Raw genomic sequence first — 27,228 nt, 5'->3', positions numbered from 1 at the left:
TCACCCAGGCTGGAGTGCAATGGTGTGAACTCAGCTCACTGCAACCTCTGCCTCCAGGGTTCAAGTGATTCTTCTGCCTCAGCCTCCCAAGTAGCTGGGATTACAGGCACACACCACCATGCCCAGCTAATTTTTTTTTTGTATTTTTAGTAGAGACGGGGTTTCACCATGTTGGCCAGGATGGTCTCGATCTCTTGACCTCGTGATCCACCCGCCTTGGCGTCCCATAGTGCTGGGATTACAGGCGTGAGCCACCGCTCCCGTCCCTTGGCCTCTGATTTCTGAGTTCAGCCACCGGAGGCACTGATAGCATAGCAGAGGATCAGAGGTAGGAGGAGAGAGAGGTCAGGTATTCATCCCTTATTCCCTTCCTTCTTGATGGTCTTCAGTTGCTAGCAGTGACTGTATTGCAGAATTAGAGCTCCCATTCTATGGTGCCCTCCTGCTCCTGCATCTTCTCTCGTGTCTTTTGAGACTGGAAGTGCTAATAGCTTCCTACTGTGGTGAACCCTTAGATGCTTCCCATCCCTGGTTCGTTTCCCTAGTCCCGCCCACACCTTGTGCACTATCCCTTCACCAAAATCCCTTTAGTTAAACCCAGTGACCACATCATCAGTTTCCTGATGGACTCTTACTGATACACCCCATTTCTTCCCAACTTCTTATGCTACTTTCATGATTTGGGGCCAGTCACCATGTATGCAATATTTTGGGTGCTACTTTCTTTAAATTGACTCACTTTTTAATAACTTATTTCATAAACTAAAAAAAAAACCCCAAAAATGTATTTTAAAAACAAACAACATATATGAAAAACAAAAACTTTATCACTACTACAAAGGGAAAATCAGTATCACATGCCAAAAATAGAAAGTAATCACAAAACAGATTCAACAAAAATACAGATAATACTATTAAATGCTAGCTATCATGTCTATTTAGACTCTGAGTTTCTATCTCATTGCTTTGTATTAGAAAGAGTAGCAAGTACCAGAGGAGTATTTAAGTGATAAATGGTAATATGAAATTGAGACATTCTCACTGATATACAAAGAATGCAAGAAACTTGAGAACATTTTTACCATTGATTCAAGGCTATTTAATAAAATATCAGTGTACCATCTTAATCTTCTTGAGTGCCACTAGGGATACCTGACCCAATTTGGGGAAATGTTGACCTTTCCAACACTTAATTTTTCATGGAAGCTAGAATCTACACAATTATTTACCACTTAGGTGAGTGATCTTTTGATTACATTTCCACAGACTAAATGGAGTTTCATTCTGGGAGCTAATTCAGGGGTGTATACTAAAGGAGTTGTTCTCCCCAGTGGTAAAGAATAGAGAATACACCCAACAGTTTTCAAACAGCATCCACTCCTTCCAAGCACTTTTCTTATTCCTTATGAATCTTGAAACACAGGGATTTGAGCACCAGAGGGGACTTTGGAAAACACGTAGCCCCAATTAGATCAATTTACTATTCAGGAAATTGATGCACAGATAGGGTCAATAGCTTATCCATGGTGTTACAGCTACCATATTAGTTTCTGCATAAGGAACTTCCCCAAATCTCAGGTTCCAGCAATAAGTGCTTCCCACACATCACAGGAGTGGCAGATTGAAGCAGTTTTATGTAAATCTCCTTTCCCCAACAAGCAGGACAGTAGGGCTATGGCATCATAAAGGCCACCAAGAACAGCAGTTTGTACAAGATTATAAATTAAATTTGAGTCTCCTAATTGCTAGTCTGGCATTCTTTCCAAAACATCCTTTCTCTTTACATCTCTCCTCCAGTTGAGGAGAGAACCATGAACACCTGAATAATAATCCCAGAGCAACCCATTAACAAACAACCATGAGGCCACACTGTTAAAAATTATATAGCCAAGGGCCCAGATAACAGAGAATAAAATCTAAGCAGAACCACTTAGAGCAGTTATTTTATATTCAGGTATTAACTGTATCGTCCTTACATTCACATAAAGGAGTAAGCCTTCCTGCATCTTACTGTTACATTTTAGTTGGAAATATATGGTGCTATGCAAAATTCAATCAATCATTAACATTACTCACACATATTTTTGAAAATACAATGAGAAATATGAAAAAGAAAAAAAAAACAGTGCTTTCTGTTGAGGACCATATAATCTAGTTGGGGAAATAGGCAATATGCATGAGAGCAGTAGCCACTGATAAAAACCTACAATTAAGATAGTTCATGAATAATTCCAAGTGGTAAGACATAAAGTATAGAAATTCAGAGACCAGAAGCACAAAAAGAGACTGACCATGAAGAAGCCATACAATGAATTTAGGAGTTCTACCTTCATGTTGACTACAATGAGATGCACTGGAGGTATTTCAGTGAGGGGACTGATATGACCCTGTGATACAAATACAGTAATCAACCTATATTGACTAAGTTCCTATGAACATACCTTATCAGACTTCGGGTCTTTTGAGTTCTCCCTTACTCATTCCATAACAACACTCATGTCATAGACATTCTCTCTCCCAATTTTTGTGAGACCATGGTTAAGTCTACCCCAAAATATTTTATTAGGCAAATTACATATTTTTGGAAGAAAAAATAATGAGAAAAAATAGAAAGGAGTGTGTCTGGAAGAATACATTGCCGAGTAATCAGAGTTAACCACAAAAATTAGAACTTAAAGAAAATGATCCAGTTCAATTGATAAATGTTCACCTCTGTTAAACAGAAGTGATACAAAGTGTTCTTTATTAGTTCATTAAAACACAGCTTTTTCAGGCCCAGGCACTGTGTTGGGCACTGAGAATATAAAACAAACGACTTCTCTCATCTATCACACACAGACCAGTGTAGGATATAGACAGATCAATAGGGAGTTGCAAGCTGGTGTGATGAGTGCTTTGCGGGGAGAAGTTCATGATAGGACAGGAGCACAGAAGCATGACAACAAACCCAGACTTGATGCCACAGAAGTTTCTTGGAGGAAGAAACCAATAAATATCTGAAAATTTGAAGATGTGAAACTGAACTCTGTATGTTTAATATCCTGAGGCTACATGACTAGAAACAACTTTTTATTTTTTATTTTTATTATTATTATTTTTTTGGAGACAGAGTCTCGCCCTGCCAGGCTGGAGTGCAGTGGCACAATCTCGGCTCACTGCAACCCCCACTTCCTGGTTCAAGCAATTGTCCTGCCTCAGCCGCCTGAGTAGCTGGGATTACAGATGTGCACCACCATGCCCATCTAATTTTTGTATTTTTAGTAGAGACAGGGTTTCACTATGTTAGCCAGGCTGGTCATGAACTCCTGACCTCTGGTGATCCACTCACTTGGGCCTCTCAAAGTGCTGGGATTACAGGCGTGAGCCACCACTCCCGGCCAGAAACAATTTTTAACATTAAAAATGGCAGCCACCTTCCCAAAGAGTCCCATAGGAAAAAGATTATGATAATTAAGTTATTGTGCAAGAAACATGGCATCTTGAAGGTGGTGAAGCTAGATCGTTCAATGATGTAAGAGTATAATCCAGAAGACGTTTTAAGATGCTAAAGAGTTTGAAAAGTACTTCAACTGTCTAATGGCTGAGTGAAGTCCTTTCCTTCATTCAGTATATGCCAAATTTACCCCTGATCATTCTCATCCAGTATCTGACAGAAAAAGAAAATGGCAAGATGAAAATATTGTAATTCAACCCATTAAGGGGTTGATTGAACTAGTAGTTTCATATGATTAAAAAACTTTCATTAAATGTCACTTAACTGCCAAATCAGAACTGTAGAACTTAGATTTCAACTTGGTAGCAATACTCAATATTGATAACCTAGATTCATTGAATGATTTGCTCCAATTTGTTTCATTCATTACAAATAATTAGAGATAATGAAAATAAGTATTGCTGAGTATTTAAAGAAGCACCACAAAAGTAGTTAAGTATACACATTTAACAGCTCAAAATAAATTATATTTTGCACCTATTTTAAGCTACTTATAAAACTAGGTAAGGGGTATGCAATATATATCACATTAATAAAAAAATTGGAGATGAAAGAATAGTTTAAACTTTCTAATTATTTAATCTTTTCTTAAAGAAAGAATGCAAATAAGAAAGATGACTAAACCAAAATAATCTCATATGAAATGATAAATTTGGATGTAGAAAACAGAATGGATCAGAATTTAATTTATATTCATTTCAATATCTGCTATATGCAAAATACTGAAATCATAAAGATGAATAAGGTATAGATCATGTCATCAAGATCAGATTCTATATTAAATCTAAACATGGCTATCATCTCTTAAGCACTACTCAGCACTAGGTATACTGCTAAATGCTTTATAAACATCACATCAACAGCTCTGCCATGTATTAATATTCCTATAGTTCAGAAAAATAAACGAAGGGGGAGAGATGTGGAAAGATGCCCAGGCACACTGCTAGTAAGTGGCAGAACCAGGATTTGATGCCAAGTTAGTCTGACTCCAAAGACCACGCCCCTAACTTATTAGGACATTACCATTGAAGTCGACTACATGGCAAGCAACAGAGATAGCAGGATGTGATCTGACAGCTGCTTTCTCCTTATCATGTTTAAGTCCCATTTCTTCATTACGGTTGCATAATTTTTTTTTTTTTTGAGACGGAGTTTCGCTCTTGTTGCCCAGGCTGGAGTGCAATGGCTCAATCTTGGCTCACCGCAACCTCTGCCTCATGGGTTCAAGCGATTCTCCTGCTTCAGCCTTCCCAAGTAGCTGGGACCACAGGCACACACCACCATGCCCAGTCAATTTTGTATTTTTAGTAGAGACGGGGTTTCTCCATGTTGGTCAGGCCGGTCTCAAACTCCCGACCTCAGGTGACCAGCCTGCTTCAGCCTCCCAAAGTGCTGGGATTACAGGTGTGGGCCACCGCGCCCAGCCACTTGCATATTAAAATAAAATGTTTAACGGATTTGATCTTCATAAGCATTATTTTTTCCCTAAGGTTTACTATTTTACTTGGCACTTAGAAAAATCAACTACATACAAATGTCAATCAATTACCATTGCTCACTGAGCACTTAAAGAATTAGATTTTAGTTTCATTCTTTTTACCATAACTTACTGCAATATCATTTCAGCACATTATTTCTATTTAATAAATAAAATGTCATAATTTTCCAACTTTTAGACTCTTCATCTTCTAACTTTATCTCAGAAAACTAGTTCTTATTTTTATGGTAATGTTTTGACATAATTCATTTTTTAATGCTTTTTACTAATGAAAAATAAGTGATTAAAATAATTTAATCAAATGTGAAATCTTTGAACTACTTTTAAGAAACTATTTTTTTCTCACAATAGAGACTTGCTTCTTTCCTTCCAATATATTTATTCTCATGAAAAAGTTATAATTTTATTTTCATATTAACCCAAGCTTCTTCCTAGTTTAAATGAAATTGACTTTATTGACCAACTTTTTTTTTTACTTCTATCCATTTTTGATTCTATGTTTGAAATCAGTACTCTAGAGTAGCTTAGGAAAACTGGAATGAATAATTAATAGCAAGATAATAACGACAAGTTTGTTAAGATACTGCTTCACCAGAGCTGTGTTGGTAGGAAGAGGAAAGGGAGACAGAAAAAAGATGCCAAGGAGAGAATTACAGAAAGAGCTAGGAACTCATTTGACATCCAGTCATTTACTTTCTAAATTTTTTATTCATATACTTTTAAATAGAAATTTCAGTGTATTTTCAGCAAAGCACAAATATATTTAATGGGATAACCACTATATATATCCAGCGACCAATTCATAAAATGATGAAATGGAATAAATGTCAAGCAGTAACAAAATCTATATTTCTAAAATTATGGCTATGAAGTTAATGGTTTTCCGTTGCAAGATTAAACTCTTTTGTTACTCTTTTAGAAGATATCATACGCATTTTGTGGGCCTTTCCATTTTTCTTAGTCTAGGTTTCAGAATCAATGAGAGTCCTATAGGAGGAAATTGAAGGTGTTATTGAGCAATATAATGCATAGCATAAATGGCTCGGGGAAATGCACTTGAATATAGCCTTTGAAACACATGAAACAGAATCTTTAAATACCATATTAGGTATTGTTGGTAAGGTGGTAAAAGCAGTGGCTCCACTCGCCAGGCAAAAATAATTTATAAACCGCAAACAAACACCTTTTCACTGAAAGTTAAATACTTCTGTAGAAATTAAAGATTTGCCACATTCCGAGACAGTCACTTTTTCAGAACAGAATAGCAGCAGTGTTTGAAAGCAGTCATGCAAGCAAACAGCCCTTCTCAACCTTGCTCTTTTAATCCATGTAGTTCCTATCAATATTAACCTCTTATAGAAATTCTTGTACAATATAACTATTGAACTTTCTTGACTAGGAGTGTTACTGTAGCTGTTAGTCATCCCTATAATGTATTTTGCAATCAGCTAAATCATCAAAGTATTTTTTAACAATGAACAGTTCAGAAGTGACAGATCTACTTTCTTGTTCACAACTGCTTATCAGAGAATAGATATCACATATGTTTTCCAGGTGCTTCCTATAGTTAGGATACCTTCACAGAAGAAGCTCATGAAAGATAAGGTCATAAAAGAGATGAAAAATGTGTGAGCTTCATACACTTATGGTTTTATCATCAGACAAGATAGCTTTGGTTAAAGGACTGTAACAGTCAAAAACAGAAAACTGCAGCTCATACTGAAGGGCAAGGACATTAAAGTTTAAGATTCAGTTTGTGTTTGCTTCGCCTAATGGCCTCACAATACTGTGTAGCTTAAAACAATCGTTTGGTTATAGATTATCCGAACAGAAATGTCATGTTAAATTAATTCTATGTTACCAAATTATAGACACGATTCTATTTCCAGGAACAAAAATAAAAACATGCAGCTGTTCCCTTTACGGCAATACCTTAAAAAAAAAAAAAAAAAAAAAGAATTTCAACAATTTGAATAGATCCATTATGTTTGTGGATTCCTATCCTGGTTTCTAACTCAGGTCTCCCTTTGACTTACTACTTATGTATCATAAAATGTAGAGTTTTGCCATCTTCTGGGTAGTTATATTCAGTATACAATTATTTTAAAAAATGCATGTGACTTCTTTGTAACTTATTTGGGGCTTTCCTACCTGACAAAATGTTATTATTTTGACAGTAGCTTCAGACTCCTTAATGTGAAAAATTAAGCATATCAAAAGCCTAGAACCCACATTTACCTGGCTATACATTTGAGGACCGCAGATGAGGAAAAACTCCTGAAACAGTTGATAACAGTGGTCCAGGGCTAACACCATCATGTTGAGAAGAAACTCAATCTCTTTTTTTTTCTTTTTTTTGAGACGGAGTCTCACTCTGCCTCCCAGGCTGAAGTGCTGTGGCAAGATCTTGGCTCACTGCAAGCTCCGCCTCCTGGGTTCACACCATTCTCCTGCCTCAGCCTCACGAGTAGCTGGGACTACAGGCTCCTGCCACCACGCCCGGCTAATTTTTTGTATTTTTAGTAGAGACGGGGTTTCACTGTGTTAGCCAGAATGGTCTCAATCTCCTGACCTTGTGATCCACCCACCTTGGCCTCCCAAAGTGGTGGGATTACAGGCGTAAGCCACCATGCCCGGCTTCAATTTCTATAGTTAATGCATGACTACTGTCATTTGTAGGGTTTCATCATAGCTAGTAAGAGGAAAATATTGAAAATACTAATGTTTATGTTTACTGACATCATGTAAAAGTCACAATTAAAGTATTGATAACAGAGGAAGAATGAACAGTGAATTATCGAACACAGTACTCAACATTTATCCCTGCTATCAATATTAACCTCCAAGTGAGAGTTTTTCTCAAAGTTTAAGTTCACTGAAGATTTGATGCATAAGGGAAATTTCCACGAGATAAAATAAGACAACTTTTAATCAGTACTATGTCTCGATAATTTTATTCCTCATTATTTCTCTCAACGAGCACATGAAAGGGTGAGATACATAAGCAAGTGTGGGAAAACAAGGCATTCAAGGCATTCTATTTTTCTTTCTTTTGAGTCAGAGTCTTGCCAAAGCTGGAGTGCAGCAATGCAATCAGTTCACTGTAACCTTGAACTCCTGGGCTCAAGCAATCCTCCTGCCTCAGCCTCTAGTAGCTAGAACAACAGGCCCAAGCCACCATGCCCATCTAATTATTTTTATGTTTTGTAGATATGAGTGTCTCACTGTATTGCCCAGGCTAGTCTCAAACTCCTGGCCTCAAGTGATCCTCCTGCTGCAGCCTCCCAAAGTGCTGGGATTACAGGCATGAGCCACTGCACCCAGTCTGACATTCTATTTTAAACGATGTTTCTAAAATTTATATTTCAAAGTTTATATTTAAATAATTTTTCTTATTATCCCTTCCCCTACCTTCCCTTCAAAAAGTCTCACTGTAACTAATATCATTCCTATCAGAGGAAGATTCTAAATAGCTAAGACATTTCTTGTTCCAAAGAAGAGACACAGTAACACCTTATGGTCTCTAAATGAGGATATTCTTTACTATAACCCAATCACAATTCTACTGTTCTGCCACCAAGAAATCACTATCCCTTCTGTTTGTCAGCCTCTGTGTTTATTTAAGAATATTATTTGTAAGCAATCACTCATTAACAAAATGTTCCACTGTATTATTAAATAGGACTTTATTGAAGCCACACATTCAAAATGCTAAGGCTGGAGAAGTAGCCAATAGAGAATGCATATTCTAGGCCTAATGAAGGCATCGTTCCGTATCTGAATGCCCTTTATATAACACTAGTTCAAACACTCTAATGATGAATGACTCGCAGAGCTCACAAATATGGGCTAACATTTCTTTCTCCTGACAAATTCTGTTTTTAGCTCCTGCTTGATCACTGGAATTACCTTCCTCTTCCATTTTCTCTCTCTACTATGGCTTATGGAAAGCTCAGATTTGCAATTTCATATTTCAGCTTTCAGAATATTTATCTTCCTCTTTATGCTTCGTCTCTACTATTATTTCCTGTCCTTAGCCTTATGATCATTGTTCTTCCTGGTCTCTCTGGCCCAACTCACATCCGTCTCTATTGCTCTGCTTGCGTGCTCACCAGGCTGGTGTCACTCACATGCTGTTCCCTCTACCTGAAACTCTATGACTTCTTTTTGCCTAGTTAATGCCTCGCCAACTTCTATTCCAGCTTAAGTGTCGCATTCTTTTTCTTTCTTTCTTTTTTTTTTTTTTTTGAGACAGAGTCTTGCTCTGTCACCCAGTCTGAACAGTGGTATGGTACTATCATGGCTCACTGTGGCCTCAAACTCCCAGGCCCAAGCAACTCTTCTACCTTAGCCTTCCAAGTAGCTGGGGCCACAGGTATGCACCACCATGCCCCGCTAAGTTTTCTGTTTGTTATTTTTTATAGAGATGAGGTCTCCCTATGTTGCCAACCTGGTGTCAAACTCCTGGGCTCAAGCAATCCTCCCACCTTGGCCTCCCAAAGTGCTGGGATTACAGGTGTGAGCCACCATGCCTGGCCAAGTGTCACATTCTTACAGACATTTTCTCTGACCCTCCTCACTAGATCAAACCACCCTGAACTATTTGCGTGATTATTTTATTAATGTCTGCCTCCTCACTATAAGGTAAATTCTACGATATCCAGGACCTTCCCTGTGTTTACTTACCATTGTATCCACAGCATGTGGATGTCACATGTCTGACATAGCAGGTGTTCAGTAATATTTACTGGATTAGCTAAAGCATGAATGTTGAATGCACTGACTGCCATTATGCTTTCATTCATTAATTATTCTAATAACCAAGCCAAGCAAATAAAAGCTATGCACTTTATATAATCTGAAAACCCTCCATAGTAACATAATTTAGAGTTGGGCATATGGCCACTTGACAACAAAACAGAGGCTTCTCTTTTAGCATGTACCACACCATAAAAATAAGTTGTGGACCAGGTGTGGTGGCTCATGCCTGTAATCTCAGCACTTTGGGAAGCCAAGGTGGGCAGGTCACCCGAGGTCAGGAGTTTGAGACCAGCCTGACTAACATGCTGAAACCCAGTCTCTACTAAAAATACAAAAAAAATTATCCAGGCATGGTGGGGGGCTCCTGTAGTCCCAGCTACTCAGGAGGCTGAGGCAGGAGAATCTCTTGAACTCGGGAGACAGAGGTTGCACTGAGCCGAGATCGCGCCATTGCACTCCAGCCTGAGCGACATTGCGAGACTCCATCTCAAAAAAAAAAAAAAAAAAAAAAAAAAAAAAGTTGTAGACAATGGGATACAAGCCAAAGAGTCCTGTGGCCACTTCTGGGAACCTATTGTTACAGCTGCACTTAATCCTAACAGAGTTTCCACACCTCTGGGAAAAAAAAGAGTATTCTAGGTCCCATCAGCCTCCTTCTAACTCAGATGCACATCTAGCTTCCAACACCAGAGACAGTCCCAAATAAGTTATCACAAGATGCATTCAGACTATTTTTACTACAAGGTCTTCCAACAGCGTCTCCTCCCTTAGTGCCAGCAACAGGTTCTTGGCTGCTGGTGATAACACCAGAAAAACATAGATAATATCCACAACATTTTCCAGAGTTTCAGAAATGTAGACATTCTTTCCCTCTCTCTTCATTTTTTAGCATAGCACTTTCAAAATCAGGCTTTTCATGAATATCTGTGGTCTCTTTAGGCAAAGGGTAACTTATCCTATAATGATAATAGATTTGGAATTAAGGTATCTAATATAAACACAAACTCTTTTTGTGAATCTGTTTGGTTTTCCAACAAATTAGGAAGTTGAAAACAAACTTAACATTCTTGATCCTGGTTGTCTCCTCTGAAGATCACTAATACTTACAGGTACTAAAAGAGGTTGAATCAGGCTTGGTGGGGACCAAAGCTTATACAATTCAGGGGGCCTTCTTAAGAAAAATAATTCAAAGTCCCACCTACAAAATTAGGTGCAGGGCCTTGGGAGGAGTCTGTCCAAGTGAAGAGTTCTGAGGTTTAAGCTTCATTAACCTCATAGTAACCACAGTAAAGGTCAGAACTATCTTTCTCAGATAAACAGTACTGCCCCAGTGCTCAGGTGTTCAGAAACCCGTCAAATGAGCCTCAGAATTCTGAAGCAGCACCCAATATTTATTTGAATTATCCAAGTTTCAAATTGTCCCACACTGTTTTGAACTGTCCTAGGTCTATCATTTGCTAGAAAAATAATTAAACAATTGTGAAATAAACTAAAAAGGAGAATGAATACATCTAATATATTTGACAATGTTAAGTGTGAAAATAAGATGCATACTACATAATTTTTCAATACGCATTCCTTTTATTAATAATTTGATATTTTTAGGGGCACCTTAAAAGTCACCCAGCACAACTGCCAATATTGTAAATAAAACACATCTGAGTTGGGTTTTCCTTAGCATATAAGCTACTTTCCCTGTCCATTTTTTTTTTGGTATCATTTTGCATTTTTGTAGAATTGTTTCTCATTAAAGGTTATTGTATTTTGGTATTCCCTTTAGGAGTCAGCCACCAATACAGAATATAGGAGTGCAGAAGGCACAGATTAAATGAGGCAGATGCGTGCTGGTGAGTGGTTTCCACATTAGAATGATGCACATTATCATAAGGAAGCTTGGGAGTGAATGCATTGTTTCCTTAATCAGCCCAAGTTTGACACTATTTCCATATATACGTACATATATATATATATATATATATATATATATATATATATATATATATATTTCCTTGTCTAACTTGTGCACGTTTTCTTTCCCTTTCTAGGTCACTGTATCTTTAAGAAATGAGAACATTCTTTTTGTAGTCCTCTTTCTGCCTCTATACATGCATGATCACATACAGCCACACATACATATCCATGCTTACCAGAAACAGGTAACATAGGTTCTCAGTATTGGTTAACTTGCCTGGGCCATAATTTGCATTGAAAAAAATTACAGTTTACGTAAGACCTAAAATATAGTGTCTTGAACTAATCATAGGGCAACAGTAGAAATTACATCAAATCGCATTGTTAAATACATAGTAAGCAAAGTGTTTTATATATCTGTATGATAGATTTCCAGCTTGATAAATTTATATCATTAAAAATAATCCTTAAAGAGACCTTCCTTTCTGTCAGAAAAATATAATCACAGCCTACTGTCTGTGCAATTCCACTTTCCATCTCTGCTATGTGCTAAGACTTGGTAAGATACAGCCACTGTCAGGTTTCAGAACCGTTCCTTGTCTAATCTTTCTACTTCTCCAGATCTTTGATACGGAACCTGTTAGAATGCATTGCTTACTTTTCCAGTTCCTATGTTTATCTCACTTCCACTCTTACCATCTGTTGTACTGCATTTCCTTCAGAAAAGTGAAAAGTTTTCACAGTGCCCAGAGCTTTCCCTGCAAACAATGCCCTTTCCCCTCTTCCTTCCTTCCTTTCTTCGTTTTTTATTTAGTCTTATTTTGTGTTGAGGTCAAACTATTTTAAAGAGTTCACTTTGCAAACATTTCTACAAGGCTGAAGCTCTTATCCAAATAGTTTTGATGGATTTGTAAACATTCCTGCCATTTATTACTGGCTTCTGCCCAAATACACACATTTTGGTGTGTCCTCACTCTTTTAAATTACCTGAAAGCAACATCATAAGAAACAGGCAGTGAGGAACTGTAGCTTACTGAATGTCTTTAAAACAAGGTAATATAATTTTCAGTTAGTATAATGACACTAGCATGCTTTCAGTATAGCCCCTTACATTATATCAAAACCTCAACTCCCCTTATTACAAAATGGTATATATTGACAGAGTCTTTAAAGAAGTACCAAAAGATAGAAATATTTTAAGAACATCCCTAATTCATTTACGTTGGCCTTTTTGTTTATTTGGTTTTGTAAGCACCCTTATTTTTGACTGACACATCATGTACAATAAGTGTTTATTAGAAAATGCCCAGTTAAAAATACCTCAAAAAAGTGAGCTTCATACTTCATATATCTAACCTTCTTCAGATGTTTTCCTCTCCCTCCTTCTACAAGAGTTATATAATAGTGGACATCAGGAAGCAAAATTAGTTCTCTACTTTTATTAAGCACCAAAAATGCAAGTTTTAATTTTGTGTTAGTCTTTAGTAGTTTTGTTGACTTTGGCCAAGTTGCTGAGCCTCTGGAAGTCACAGGCGAAAACAGCATCTACCGTGTAGGACAGTAAGCTGATTAGAGATGATACATACACAGGAAGATGTCTGACTTTCGGGAGCAGTCAGCAAATGGACGTTGTTATTACCGTTATTAAAATTATTATAATTGGCACATAGCCCTAATGCCAATCTCTGGAATCTCACTGAATGACAAAAAAGAAGCTGAAACAGCAATCTGCATCCTTTATGAGTATTTACTTTATTGGTACAACATATTCAGTTATTTTTACCTGACCTTTTAAGAACAACAAAAAGTGGCTGAGTTTATTACTATAATTAAATTCATCGCACCACAGCTTTCTACATTTCCCATTACACAGTCTATGTTTAGGCCTACCAGAGATAAAGATATCCCATCAGGTAATGGATGGGCAAACACTTTAATATTGCCTGTTGCTTCTCAAATGATAACAAAAACATTGTGAAAAATTTTACATATTAATAAGAAAATCTACATTTATGTGAGAAGATTAAGAGCTTTTTATCAAGTTTAATATGCCTCAAAAATATCTTCAGCAGACTGCACAGTTGAGATCTGTTGGTCAGCTCACAGAAAGAACAATGAATTTAGTTTGTCATATGCTAAACAATAGTACATATTATCACATATTACTTATATAAATGACCATGGGTCATTTCAAACGTTGTATAAAATTAATCACTTTAATTTGGTTGCGATTGTTATGATGATATATCTGAAATGAGAGATGAGGTAAGTAGACAAAGCTTTATCTGACCCTTACATAGAACACTCAGTCATGAAGCGAATTTGTATACCTTCCGATTCCATCAAAACCAAGAAAATATTTACTCTCATAAGAACAGAGTTCCTTCACATGCTCTCCCATTTTTCCAACAATTGTGGTTTTTTAAAAAAAATCAATCTCATTCCAAACAAAAACTATGTTTTCAGACTTTTAAGATGGCTATAAAAGAGTGATGCCACAAGGTCATAAGGTATATATTTTTTCAATCTCATGAGATAAAAGCATTTATAGGACACTAGTTTTTTGTTTTCAGTGGAGTCTCACTCTGTCGCCCAGGCTGGAGTGCAGTGGCATGATCTCGGCTCATGGCAACCTCCTCCTCCCATGTTCAAGCAATTCTCCTGCCTCAGCCTCCAGAGTAGCTGGGACTACAGGTGTGTACCACTGCACCTGGCTAATTTTTGTATTTTTAGAGATGGGATTTCACCATGTTGACCAGGCTGGTCTCGAACTCCTGACCTCTTGATCTGCTAGCCTCAGCCTCCCAAAGTGCTAGGATTACAGGTGTGAGCCACTGCCCCGGCCTATAGGACGCTAGCCTGTAATTTTACATTCTAAAAAGTATTACTTCTCATTTTGCATGGCTGTATGATTTACCTAAGAAAAACTAATGATTTTAAAATAAATTTCAAGAAAAAGAAGAAGTACTGAATCCAGGAAAATGGAGGCTCTGCCAAGGAATAATAATGTCATGTGGAGGGAGGGGGAGGTGGCGGAGAAGGGAAGGGAGGTTCCTGCCAAGCAAAGCTGGGGGCTGTTCAATCAGCCCTATCAGTGCTCCATCAGTGTCTCCACTCCAGCCAAATCCAGAGAAAACAAGGAGTCAAAGATTCAGGTCAATAAGCTTACAGGCGATTTGCACAAACAGTTCTTCCAGCAAGGTAAAAAACAAAGTCATATTGGCTTTTCTTTTTTATTCCTTCTCTTTGAACTCCCTGGTCCAAACACATCCTGGAAATGTCAATGTTATGTGCAAGAATTTAAAGAGCTGAGCTTCTTAATCCCGTTAAGAAAAAAGGAAAAAAGTTGCCTGTAAAGGTCCCCTTCCTTATTGAACTCAAAGTGATTATGGTAGAGCTGTCTTATGCAGATTCTGATTCCAGTTACTCAAGCATCAGAGGAGGCAAAAACATGTCATTAAAGGCATAACCAAAGAGGAAGGAAAGCATGTTCATTGAAAGGATTTATAAAATATAGCGAAATAGACTTTCTGAACTAAAAGTAACAATAAACTGAACATAAGAAAATAGGAAACAAAATACTATGATGTTTTATATGGGATCAAATGAAAAACAACGGTTACTACTCCCACAGCCAAAACTGCATAAAGATACAGTTAAAAAAACATTCTTTTCGTTATTAAGACTCTAGAAAAAACTTTTGTTGCTTTACCTTAACATTCAGGGACCAGGGGCAGGGAGAGATTAATGTCAATAACTTCAACTTATATTTGTTACAGGTAACAAGGAGGAATATGGCTTTTCCTCTGTTATTTCTTAATCTTTAAACAAAGCCACAAAACTACAGGAAACAAAAGAAAGAAAGGAGGATGGGAGGAGGGGGGAAACATTTCAATGAGCCTGGCAGCCTATCGGCAGAAGAAGTTGAGTACAATGATGAAACTGGTTCTACTTCTCTGCCTCTTGATCTAATTCAAGAATGTGGAAAGACATAGAAAACACAAACCCAACTCTGCTATTATGGAAGGGAACAAAGTGACTCATATCATCATCAAACACCCCCAAACTGCTGTTCTGGAAATCACATTAATGAGCTACAGATGGAGTCTCATCAAGCCCTTGGCTACGGGGATAATTCTGATTGGAGTTATCTGTATCCCCTGACAGCTTCCCCATTTTACCTGTTTCAGTTTCCTGCTTAACCTTTCCTTTCTGCAGGCCTTTCTTATCCAGGCATATACAAACTATGTCGTGGCCATGTCTTACTGCAACTCTCTTCTGTGGCTCACACACTATAGTTTCTTTCTACAATTCTGTTCCCGAAGGCTTCCATAGTAGTGGGAATCCAACAGATTCCAAGAGCAGCAGGTTCTACAGGTATGACAGTGCCTCTTCTGCTCCCCAGCTCTCTGCTGTCCTCTTCTGGCTTCCTATAACACTAACCTCACAGGTACTGCAGACTTGACTCAGTACTGGAAGCTCATTCCTTTCTCTCAAGTCTCCAATCAAAGTTCACCTTCCCCATCACTCTTTATGAAACAGCATATGTGTGCACAGTATTTCACTCCACCAACTTTGCCTGCTTTATTTTTCCTCATGGTCCTCTATCTCACCGAACATTATAAAATGTGATTCAATTGTTTATTGCCTCTCTCTCTCTCCTCCTGAGAGTGGGGACTGACTTTTGTCTAAGGCTGCATCCCAGTTCTGAGAAGAAGGTCTGGCAAAAAAGCAAATGCTTAATATATGGGTTGAGTTGTACTGAATTTGACCTAGTGAACAGAAGTGAAAGTTTCTGCCAGTCCTATTAAGTATCTGATTATGTTTGCTTTCAACTGGTATTAATTACTTATGGGGCTAACATTAAATCCAAGTCTGAATAACCCAGGTTTTTATTCTATTTTCTTTAATATTCTTTACATTTTTTATGTTAAAGAATCTTTAAAATAACCTTTGCTTTCTGCACACTATGTGGACTCTTTTTGAATGTAGTGAGAATTTCTATTGTTACACCATATATCTTTCCTTATTTTATGTATATCCATCATGACCCCTCTTTTTAAACCTAACATTTCCAAACTGAAGAGCTCTAATTTTAGTTCATTTCTCTAGCACATTACTATACCCAAGAATGTCTCTGATCATTCTTCATATCTAGATGCAAGGACAAGGCATAAAGATTTTTCGTCTTCCCAAAGCAACTTTGATAGCATCATTTTCCCTTCTGGCCTTTGTTTTAAAATCATAACATCAGCAAACAATTCGTAAGGACCCTCTTTAACTTTTCTAGATAATCATTGTAGATAATTCAAAGTTGACTTACATGTAGTTTCTTTGGGGTTATCTTTGTTTTTTGTAATTCAATACGTTTTGGGGGAACAGGTGGTGTTTGGTTACATGAATAAATTCTTCAGTAGTGATTTCTGAGATTTTGGTACACCCATCACTTGAGCAGTGTACACTGTTCCCAGTGTGTAGTCTTTTATCCCTCACCCCCCTAACCTGAGTTATCTTTTTTTTATATAGCATTACATTCTACTAGCATCCTGTGACATTGATCTGATTCTTCCTGTTCACATATTTTGTGACATTCTCCTGGAATTTATCCCAAAACATGTTTATTTCACTTTACAATTATTAATTAGAACTGCTCCATGCCAATCCCACTCTGAAACTCACTGTCTTTGAGTTTATCCAAGAATTGCTCATATATAGGCATTCCCACCTGCCAGTAGTGACATAACTACAAACTCTGGAGGTTGCTTTCCAGACCACCTATATTTCAGTTCATATTGGTTTGCTTAGTTCTACAAATACATTGATGTACTTCCATGTCTAGCACATAAACCAGAAGAAAGGCAGACAAAATAACTGAATCGAAAAATTCAGTACCACAGGAAATATGTAGCACTGATGGACTGAGTCTTGATGTCTTCATCATCTATAAATTCAAGAAAACAATCTTGCTTGTTTCCTTACTCCCAGAGATACTGTAAGGCAAGATGCCACGTAATCTAAACTCATAAACAAAAGATGACAATGTAAATTGAAAGTATTGCTTTATATTTTGTTAAAATGTTTAAAATCTAAAGGTATCAAAGTAAATTTCAAGTAGCATCTTTTTATCAACATAGTTCATTTCATTTCAAAGAAATGAAAATAGGAACATGAAATGTGCAATTAATCCAAAATAAAAAGAGACATAGGAAATGCCAATAGAATTGCCAGGTTCAAATTTTAAGCATGCAACTATAACAAGGGTATCTCTGAGATGGACTTATATAATTAAGAATTTTATACATTAATGCTAACATAAAATTCTGACCAACAATCTTGGACATTTCTGTGGAATCTTACATTATAAGAGTGATTTGGGTTTTATTTAATCACATGGTTTAGAATGACTAGAAACTTTACTAATATTAGTAAATGCAACTTTGAGACTTGTAGAAAAACTTGCCCTTCAACAAGAACACAGATAGTATCAGTGTGGAACTGAGGAAAATATTACAATAATAAGAGCCATTTAAGAACTATAATTTTAGTTCATCACTGAAAATATCCTGTATAATAGAAATGTTCAATTTCAAAAGAAAGTAGAAACTTAATAAAAAGCTACGTATTCAGAAATGTAGAGTTTTTCTTTAAAAAAGGTATGATAACATATAATTGGTTTTATATAAAATGCAGTTGCTAAAATATGACTAAAAATATGTAGTAACTCTATGTGTATCCTCAGTATGCTCCCCTGATAATGTGTCAAAATTTTTTGTTTGGAGAACTCAGACCTTCTAGCCACATTTTTTGATCTGAACTTTTAAGATATCCTTTGTTTAACAAGAAAAAAACATTCAATGTACAAAATTTTTATGCTTGGGACCCATATAAGTAACTAGGTCACAGGTAAATTTTGGTCATGGGTAGCCTTTAGACCAAGAAACTTCCAAATAATCCAATTCATTTTCCAGTAAATATCAACAATTTTTAAATTGTCATAAATGATTTAAACTATGTGCAAAAAATGTTTCATTAATGAACCCAAGATATTATTATTATTATTTTCTTTTTGAGATGGAGTCTTGCTCTGTCGCCCAGGCGGGCATGCAGTGGCTCAATCTCGGCTGTCTGTAACCTCCACTGCCTCCCGGGTTCAAGCAATTCTGTCTGCCTCAGCCTCCCAAGTAGCTGGGACTAAAGGCACCCACCACCCCGCCCGATTAATTTTTGTATTTTTAGTAGAGATGGGGTTTCGCCACATTGGCCAGGATGGTCTCAAACTCCTGACCTCAGGTGATCTGCCTGCCTCAGCCTCCCAAAGTGCTTGGATTACAGGTGTCAGCCGTCGCGCCTGGCCTAAAAATATTTTTCTTCAGAGGAACATGTCTTATTTGCTTTTCCAGTAATGACACTGGCATTGTTAACCATTTAAATACTTCTACTTTTTTTTTTTTTTTTTTTTTTTTTTGAGATGGAGTCTTGCTCCCGTCGCACAGGCTGGAGTGCGGTGGTGCAATCTCAGCTCACTGCAACTTCTGCCTTCTGAGTTCAAGCAATTCTCCTGTCTCAGCCTCCCGAGTGGCTGGGGTTATAGGCACCCGCCACCACACCCGGCTAATTTTTGTATTTTTAGCAGAGACGGGTTTTCGCCATGTTGGCCAGGCTGGTCTCCTGACCTCAGGTGATCCACCCACCTTGGCCTCCCAAAGTGCTAGGATTACAGGCGTGAGTCACTGGCCTGGCAACTTCTACTCTTTTAATTGCTAATCTGTCCTCTTCCTCACAATTGGCAATAAAACATAATTATGTGTCACTGAGAAAAATTGAGAATTTCAACAGAAAGATTAGTTTCTAATTTTCCACAGAGAAAATATTCTCTTTCCATTGTAGCTAATCAACTTAAGTGAAGAATGGATAGCACTCCTTGCATGACCTCAAGGGACGAAAAATCTATCAAAGAGTCGTCTCTCTTTTGTACCAGTTCCAACTGACTTCAGTGGGAATTCCCTGGTCATACATTCGGCAAGAGTAAAATAATGAAATTATTTTCCTATCAATAGTAATATTACTATTTATCCTGAAAAATATCAGGTGAAAATAAGAATTGTTATTCTCACCCATTATGACCTTCTACTTTCAAACTAAACATTACAGAATTATCTTATAATACATATATGTTATTTATTATTTAATATGGTCTCTATATCATATACTAAATGTTATTTTGTGTACATCTGACATTAAACATTTTTCCAACTGTTTATAAAAAAATTAATAATATCTACCGAATCTTGTTCAGAACAATTGTAATTTAATGTTTCTTCTTAATTCCTAAAGGTCTGTCATTATTTTTCATGAGTTAGGACTCTGATTAGTATAGCTGGAGTGACTGTCCTAAGACCATAGTTACATCATCATGTAAGCATTTGACATAAATCTATTTTCTCCCAGGAAACTACTACCTTAAAACTTGGAGTACTTTACTCTTTCATTCAACATAGCCCTTAACCAGAGATCGTCCCAAAATTTGCAATTCATACAGTAATACCTATCATACTGCCTTCCTGGATGAATTAAATTGATAAAAGGTATAAATCCATACATTAACTCTTTTATTCACCTTCTAACTCTCAGTTCCTCTCTTTACTGCAATATCACAGCATAAGGTAGGTCTTCTACAATGCACAAAATGATATATTTCCTAATAAGAAAAAAAATTGAGATGTCTTCAAACATAAATTTAAAAATTATCCATCTCCAGACAGCTTAGATTTGTTGCCATAGCTACATATCATCAAGAAATGGTTCTAGCAACTAAGGAAAATATTAATTTGGCTTGACATCTGAGTCAACACTAGAAAAAAAGGCTATACTGTTCATACTTTTCTCATTTTCAATTAAAAATCTCTGATGTAGGAGACAAGGACCATGCTACAGGTCATCTTGAGGTCTACATGGTTAAGGGGGTTTTTTGAATTTCAGTGTGTCCAGGTGCCATTCTGTTTCCAAAGTTTTAGGGCCAGGGGTTCTACTGACCACAGGGATGGGAGCTGACTGACATCTTTTGTTTCTGACATTTTTTGTTGACACCATCAACAAGAGAAAATGATACTGGAACTTTTAATGATTAAATATATACATGGCCACCAAGATATGTGAATTGACATTTTTTTGAGAAGCTACATTGGCACTCTTGATTTGAGACTATGAAGTCTGATTAACAAATTCAAACAAACACACACACACAAAAGTCCACTTTATATTTATCTGCGTAAAAAACAAACGTCTGAATAAAAATGGTGCATACACAAACACAGACAGACATATGGAAACAGACATACACTTCCAGTCAAGCCCTCTGCAAAAGCAGCTGTTCTAAACCAAGAAAGAGATCCAAGCATTTGTGAAAACTGTACCTTGGTGCAGGAGGAGATAAAAGACTTGCAAAACAATCCGATAAAAATAAATATATAAGAATCATGAGAAACCTTAAACTGACTTATAAAAAAGTAAACAAATGAGTATATATGCTCCATGAGAACATAGTCACTGGCAAGGCCATCTGGCTCCAAGTCATGGCTGGAAAGAAGCTGCGGTATGTCTCAAGTGCTTCTTGGATTATATTGTTAATGTGTCAAAAAAGTATCTAGAATGGAGAAAGAATGTGTATTTTTTTATTTGACAATATCCCCAAAGCACCATCCTCACCGTTGAAAGTAACATTAAACACCTAAAGCATTCGGTTTTCAAAAGGAATGAGATGGAACCTTAGCTGAGAACTCTCTGCCTCATTCAGTGCTAATATTTAATGCCTAATTTAGTGCCTTGTAAACAATTAACATTCAATAAATTCTTGTTGAAAGAATGAATGAATAAGTGATCAACATTAAATATATTACAGTTAATTGGCCAATAACATGAAGACTGTGCATAGTTAATTGGCCAATCAACGTGAAAATATTTGTTTCAATATAAAAAATTACTGGTTATTAGAGTGGAGTTGCTCATGTCCCTCAAAATAAAATTTTATGTTTAAAAAAATCTGCACTTGTTTTTAGACGGTTGAATTATGTGTCAGCACTTTGAGCACTATTATGCATTTTTTTAAAACATTACAAAATCATTTAAGTGGACTCACATACTACATCCAGCCATCAACAATTACCTTTGTTACAAAAGTATTCCACTTCTTCACAACTCAGATTTTCAGGCCCAAATTCTGTGGAAAAGCTTTCCTCCAATGGAAAGTCTCCTTTGGAGATGATGTCTGTTTCCTCTGATGGACATTCTTCTTCCTCATCTTCAATGGCATCTTCAAGCGGCCCTTGAAAAAGAATCAGGGACACTGTACCAAAAATATCCAAGGAAGACAGTGAAATAAAATCCTTAAATAGAGCCTTTTTTTTGTTACAGTGGTAAGAAAAATAATATACTCTAAGTAGTACCACCAAGGGGACTCACATAAGATAATGCCACATCCGTATACACAAGAAACAATGACCTATGATGACAGATTCAAGGAAACCAGTGTCAGAAGTTATAACATAGAAAGCAACCTGCATCTCCATTGCGTCCCCACCCCCAATCTCAAGCCGCAAACTTATTTTTTTGATTCGCTCTTTAAGAGCAAAACTGTGCACTTTATGTTCATTTGTTAGAATTAACTGCCTGGTAAAGAGTACAAGTCTCTTTTACACTGTTGTACAATTTTACCTGAGATTTTAATAAAGATTTAAAGTAATTGAATGCATTTTAATTGAACTGAGATTTTAATAAAGTCTATACTTTTAAAAATCCATCTTAAGAGTGGATTCTGAGAAAAGATTTCATTATATGTGTTTGAGGCTTGAAGAAAAATTACATATTTCTCTCCCTGATGAAAGCATAACCCTATTCATAATTAATTGAATTTTTTCTGAAATGAAAAGTGGTTTTCTAATGAAAAAATGTAATTTGTATTTATGTGATACTTTTTCAGTAATAAAAATACAACTCCCTTGGAGAGAATGAGAGTGAGGTGCGCTACATTAATGGACCTATTTTATTGAAAGGAAAGGGAGGGCTTGAGTTGTTCAGACCGATCTGAAGTGGACTACGTGGGAATACCACTGGGCTGATTGTGAATTTCTGACTGCCTCTAAAGAATCAAAGTAACCAACTCATTTTAATAAGTAGAAACTGCATTTGCTCCTAAAGAAGTGATGTGGCATTTTATCCAAAGAACACAATTATGGTAATTTGTACTAATTGTCACTCATGGCAGCAGTCCCATCAGACAGGCTAAATACTCAGAGCTCAGGCAGCCTCTCACTCTCACTTTTTAGAAATGTGCTAGGAAATTTCCAGGTCCTAAGGAGCAATCTTATAAATAATTTAAAATAGTGCATATACTACAATTTATATACATATATATATATATGTAGATAAATAAGAAAAAGTATCATATCTAGTGTTTCCCCAAAAAGCAAATTGTAAAAGGACTAAATTCATATGACACCTTGGCATAGACAGAATAATTGGATGGGTTTAAATGAAGGGATATCCAACTAAAAATTTCTTACAGAGTCTCTTTGTCCTTTAAAAAAATGTGTTTTACCTTTCATTCTTCAAAAGAGCAAATGTTAAGAAGAAAAGGATGCCCTAATTCCACTCTGGTCATATCGTGTTTTATTATACATTCCGTATGCTCAAGGTAGAAGGTTAAAAGAACCAAGGATTTTGTTTTTGCACCAACCACATTCAAAAGTCATGCATCCCATATTAGATTTTATCTTATTAACTGTTTCAAGTTTAAAATGTATAATCTTTCACCTTTTAGAATAATTAAGTCAAAGAGCAAGACAAGCAAAGAATATATAAACTAGTAAGAATGTAAAACATTACAATCCTTAAATCATTTATTTGGTAATTTCAAGAGATAAGTTCAATTATTAATGCTAAGTCTAATGAGAATTATAATAGAATATTTCCCTTATTTTTTTTCAAAAAAATGTAATTATAACAACAAATTTGATCAAAAGAAGACATGAGCTATATCATTTGTTTCATGTAAGAGTTTCAAAGCACTTTGTATTTTTTATTTGTATAATTTAAGGGGTACAAGTGCAGTTGTGTTACATGGATGTACTGTGGTTATATATACAAAACGAAATACTATATAAAGCACTTTCTTACATGATCTTTAAAATAATCCAGTGAAGTAAGTATGAGAATTATGACTATTTTCATTTTGTAGATTTGAAAAATGAAGTTCACGAGGTTAGTTAACTAGAATAAGGTTTCCAACTGATAAGTGAAAACGTTAATGTGAAAATTTAAGATTATGATTATTTTTTGAGAAAGGGTCTGGCTCAGTTGCCCAGGCTGGCGTGCAGACGTGCAGTCACAGCTTGCTGCAGTTTCAAATTCCTGGGCTTAAGTGATCCTCCCACCTCAGCCTCTGGAGAAGCTGGGACTACAGGCATGAGGCAAGAGATTTTAAAAATAGTTTTAATTAATATGGTACTATGCGAACCACTCTTTGGTAGTTATAAATGCATTGCTTCAGAAACAAAACTATAAAACATAGGTAACTTAGAAAATGGTTAATTCATATTAACATGATTATTTATTCATAGATGCTTAATGATCTAGTCTTTAAAAATCGAAAACTCTCTTGCTGCTCTTCTCAAATTACTGAAAGTCAACCAAAATATTAGACCCCTCCCCAAAGTCAGAAAGATAGTCTTATAGACTTACCAAAAATAAAACAATTAATTACTATTACTTTTATTTGCATAATTTATATCCACACTAAATCAACATGTAAAGTAGCTTTTAATATCAGTTATAACAGAAATTACAATATATACTTCTTTTGAAATATATACTTCTTTTGGAATATATACTCTGAGTTTTACTAATGAAAAGTAAAGCTCCAACAGATATTTTCATATATAAAATATGAAAAATATAAAAATAAGTTCTTCTTTTTCTGGATGCTCTTCAATTACAAAAGCCTGTATATAATAAAAAGAATGTATACATATTAGACAATGTTTAAGTAACAGTAATATATATGCTTTCCTTTTACAAAATGAAATTCTAGGCATAGGTACTTTTTTAGAAGAGGATTTACTAAGAATAATATGTAATGAATAATTGTTTTAAATATCAATGACAACAAATTGGCTTCAATAGTATGATATCAATTTAAATTTAATCATTGTGTTAAAAATTATATTGAAATGCTCATGGGAAAATTTGAAAGAAAAATGTGCACATAAAGCATTTTTTTATTCTTAAATGTCAAAGTCATGTTATGGCAATTTTATATATATACAGATACATATGTATATTTATATAGACATAATCTTTTATTTATCAAGGTTTTTGATAAGATCTTAATATTATATATTCCAGGGTTGTTTTATTTTACATGTTGGCTATTCCTTTGCAATTCCAAGCGTGGAATTAAAAAGAAGCGCCTATATGTTTAAAAATGAATTATCAAAATTCAAATAAAAGGTGAAAAATCACTAAGCTCATTTGTTCAAAATTTTTTGAACATGAGATCTCATTGCCAATATTTAAAACAGGCCATAGGAAGATCACTTGATGACCAACTTGTATTTCTTCCAAAGCAACTGTCAGCTTTATATAATTACTGTACTTTAAAATGTGAAATAACTAACCATTTCTTTAGCTATGCCATCAAATCGGGCTTTGGGAAAAAGGTTTCTTTTAAAATGCACAATACTTATGGTTTAAGATCAGATCTCACTCTACTCTCTATATTGCATGTTTCTTTAACAGGAAAACCTTACAGATAATCGGTGGCCATAAACTAACATTTTAAAAGGGTAAGAGACACTTGAAGCACAAGTACAATTAATAGCACCAATGAAGGAGGGAATGAAGGAACCTCCTGTGTATGGATTAGTGGGCACAGAAGTCCACTTCAGAAAAACCACCACACATAATTTGACACAAATAATAATATCTACTCAGAAAAGGCTCACGACTGAGCTCCATGTGCCCTCATGGAGAAAATTACTTCTGATTGAGGCCACTTGGCAGGCAAGTGTGAGGAAATCTGAATTTCAGCTCTTCAACTGCTTCTGATTTATAGATATTCAAACACACTCACCAGAATTAATAGTCTCAATGTTTATAAATATGAATATTTACCTCATTTAAAAATGCTAGTGATTAGTTTTACATCCTCAAGCTATGAACACAGTGGTGCTATATGTTAGGCCCATAACGCTGTTCATTGTCTCTCAGAATAAATGAGTAAGCATCCTCTCATATTCTATACTAGTTGAATAATGGGAATAACTGGGAAATTCTGATGAGTGCAAAGTAGTACTGAGTACTTCCATTTTCAGAGAAGAGAGGCAATTGTGTACTCAGGACCATCTGAATTGGCCACAGCTACCTTTGCACTCTGGAGAGAAAGCGGAAGATAAGAAGGGAAGTGTAGATTCACCACACCTGATGATGCTGATGGACAGCCCAATGTACAGTGAAGCTTTTCATCTAGCCAGTACCAACAGCTGCACTGTGCAAGCTGGGCCTAAGGTGGGTATATTGGATGATTTTTCATTTGGTGGCTGTTTCAATGATCTGCAGTTTGTAAATGACAAATGGGATATTAAAGATTAAATAGTCTAACCCTATACACTGGTAATGTAATAGCTGAATAAAATGAAATTTTAAAAAGTGGATTTGCATGGTTAAGAGGCAGTTAATGGAGCACTTTGTCCCCCAGATAAATGAATTTATAAGAAAATTATTGCTACAATTTCAGGAGGTTAAAGAAATCCCTGAAATGCATCCATAGCCACTGGAGTAAGAGCTAGAAGGTGACAAAGAAAATTTGAGAAAAAAAAGAGGGGGATGAGAAAACATATAGGCATTCTGAGGAATAAGGATGAAAATGATGAAAAATAAGCAACACAATGAGGAAATGCAAGAAATGATAAAGAACAACATAGTAAATATTAAATCAAATACATATGTCTTTCAACAGACATTGTCTCAATAATAACTTTCTACTTTGGTAGCCTACTATAAATGGAACAACACCCTCACCTAAATGTCAGATTGTCTTTGTTCAGATAAATTCAAAGCACTTCAGAATATGAAGCATCTAAGATGAAATCAAGTTCTACAAAAATCAATATACATTGTCATGTATTAACAGGGGAAAGAAATGCCAGCTTCTATGGTTCTGATATAATATCCCCCAAAAGGGATCTTTTCTCTTAAACAGTTATTGGCATTAATGTATTATACATTACTTTAGCTTGATATTGCATGCCTTTTGATTAAAACAAGACACTCTGTCATTATGGAACTACAGAAAGCATTCAATCTCCTCTTCATGCATTAATATTCTAAGCATCCTAGAAGCTGCACAAGACTAGCCACCTAGCAAAATGAGATTGTTTCAGAATACTGGGCAGCCTTGATTGCAACTGACAGGTGGGATGAAAGTCACATTAAAATATTATCATTCCCAATAATTACAATAATCCATCACAGTGTGCATAGAAATTCCACTAGGTGAGTTTGCCCCCAAAAA

The 27,228-nt window shown here is 36.0% G+C and overlaps 1 protein-coding gene across 4 annotated transcripts in view; it reads right to left on the bottom strand.

Annotated features, from left to right (window-relative positions):
- Positions 1–27,228, bottom strand: part of ZFPM2 (zinc finger protein, FOG family member 2) — a 484,683-nt gene that overhangs the window by 364,655 nt on the left and 92,800 nt on the right. For 2 of the 4 annotated variants that reach the window (XM_055287022.2, XM_055287024.2), the window contains exon 2: positions 21,826–21,984. The exons of 1 other annotated variant lie outside the window; for it this stretch is intronic. In XM_055287022.2, the coding sequence (XP_055142997.1) occupies positions 21,826–21,984 (159 nt within the window). Of the gene's footprint in view, positions 1–21,825; positions 21,985–22,185; positions 22,205–27,228 lie in introns of those variants that run through there. One more of the 4 variants, XM_055287023.2, reaches the window with a different exon arrangement.

This window comes from Symphalangus syndactylus, chromosome 7 (assembly GCF_028878055.3).
Source record: "Symphalangus syndactylus isolate Jambi chromosome 7, NHGRI_mSymSyn1-v2.1_pri, whole genome shotgun sequence".
NCBI lineage: Eukaryota > Metazoa > Chordata > Mammalia > Primates > Hylobatidae > Symphalangus > Symphalangus syndactylus.
The sequence above is the reverse complement of the archived record's forward strand: the minus strand, read 5'-3'. Positions and strand labels throughout refer to the sequence as shown.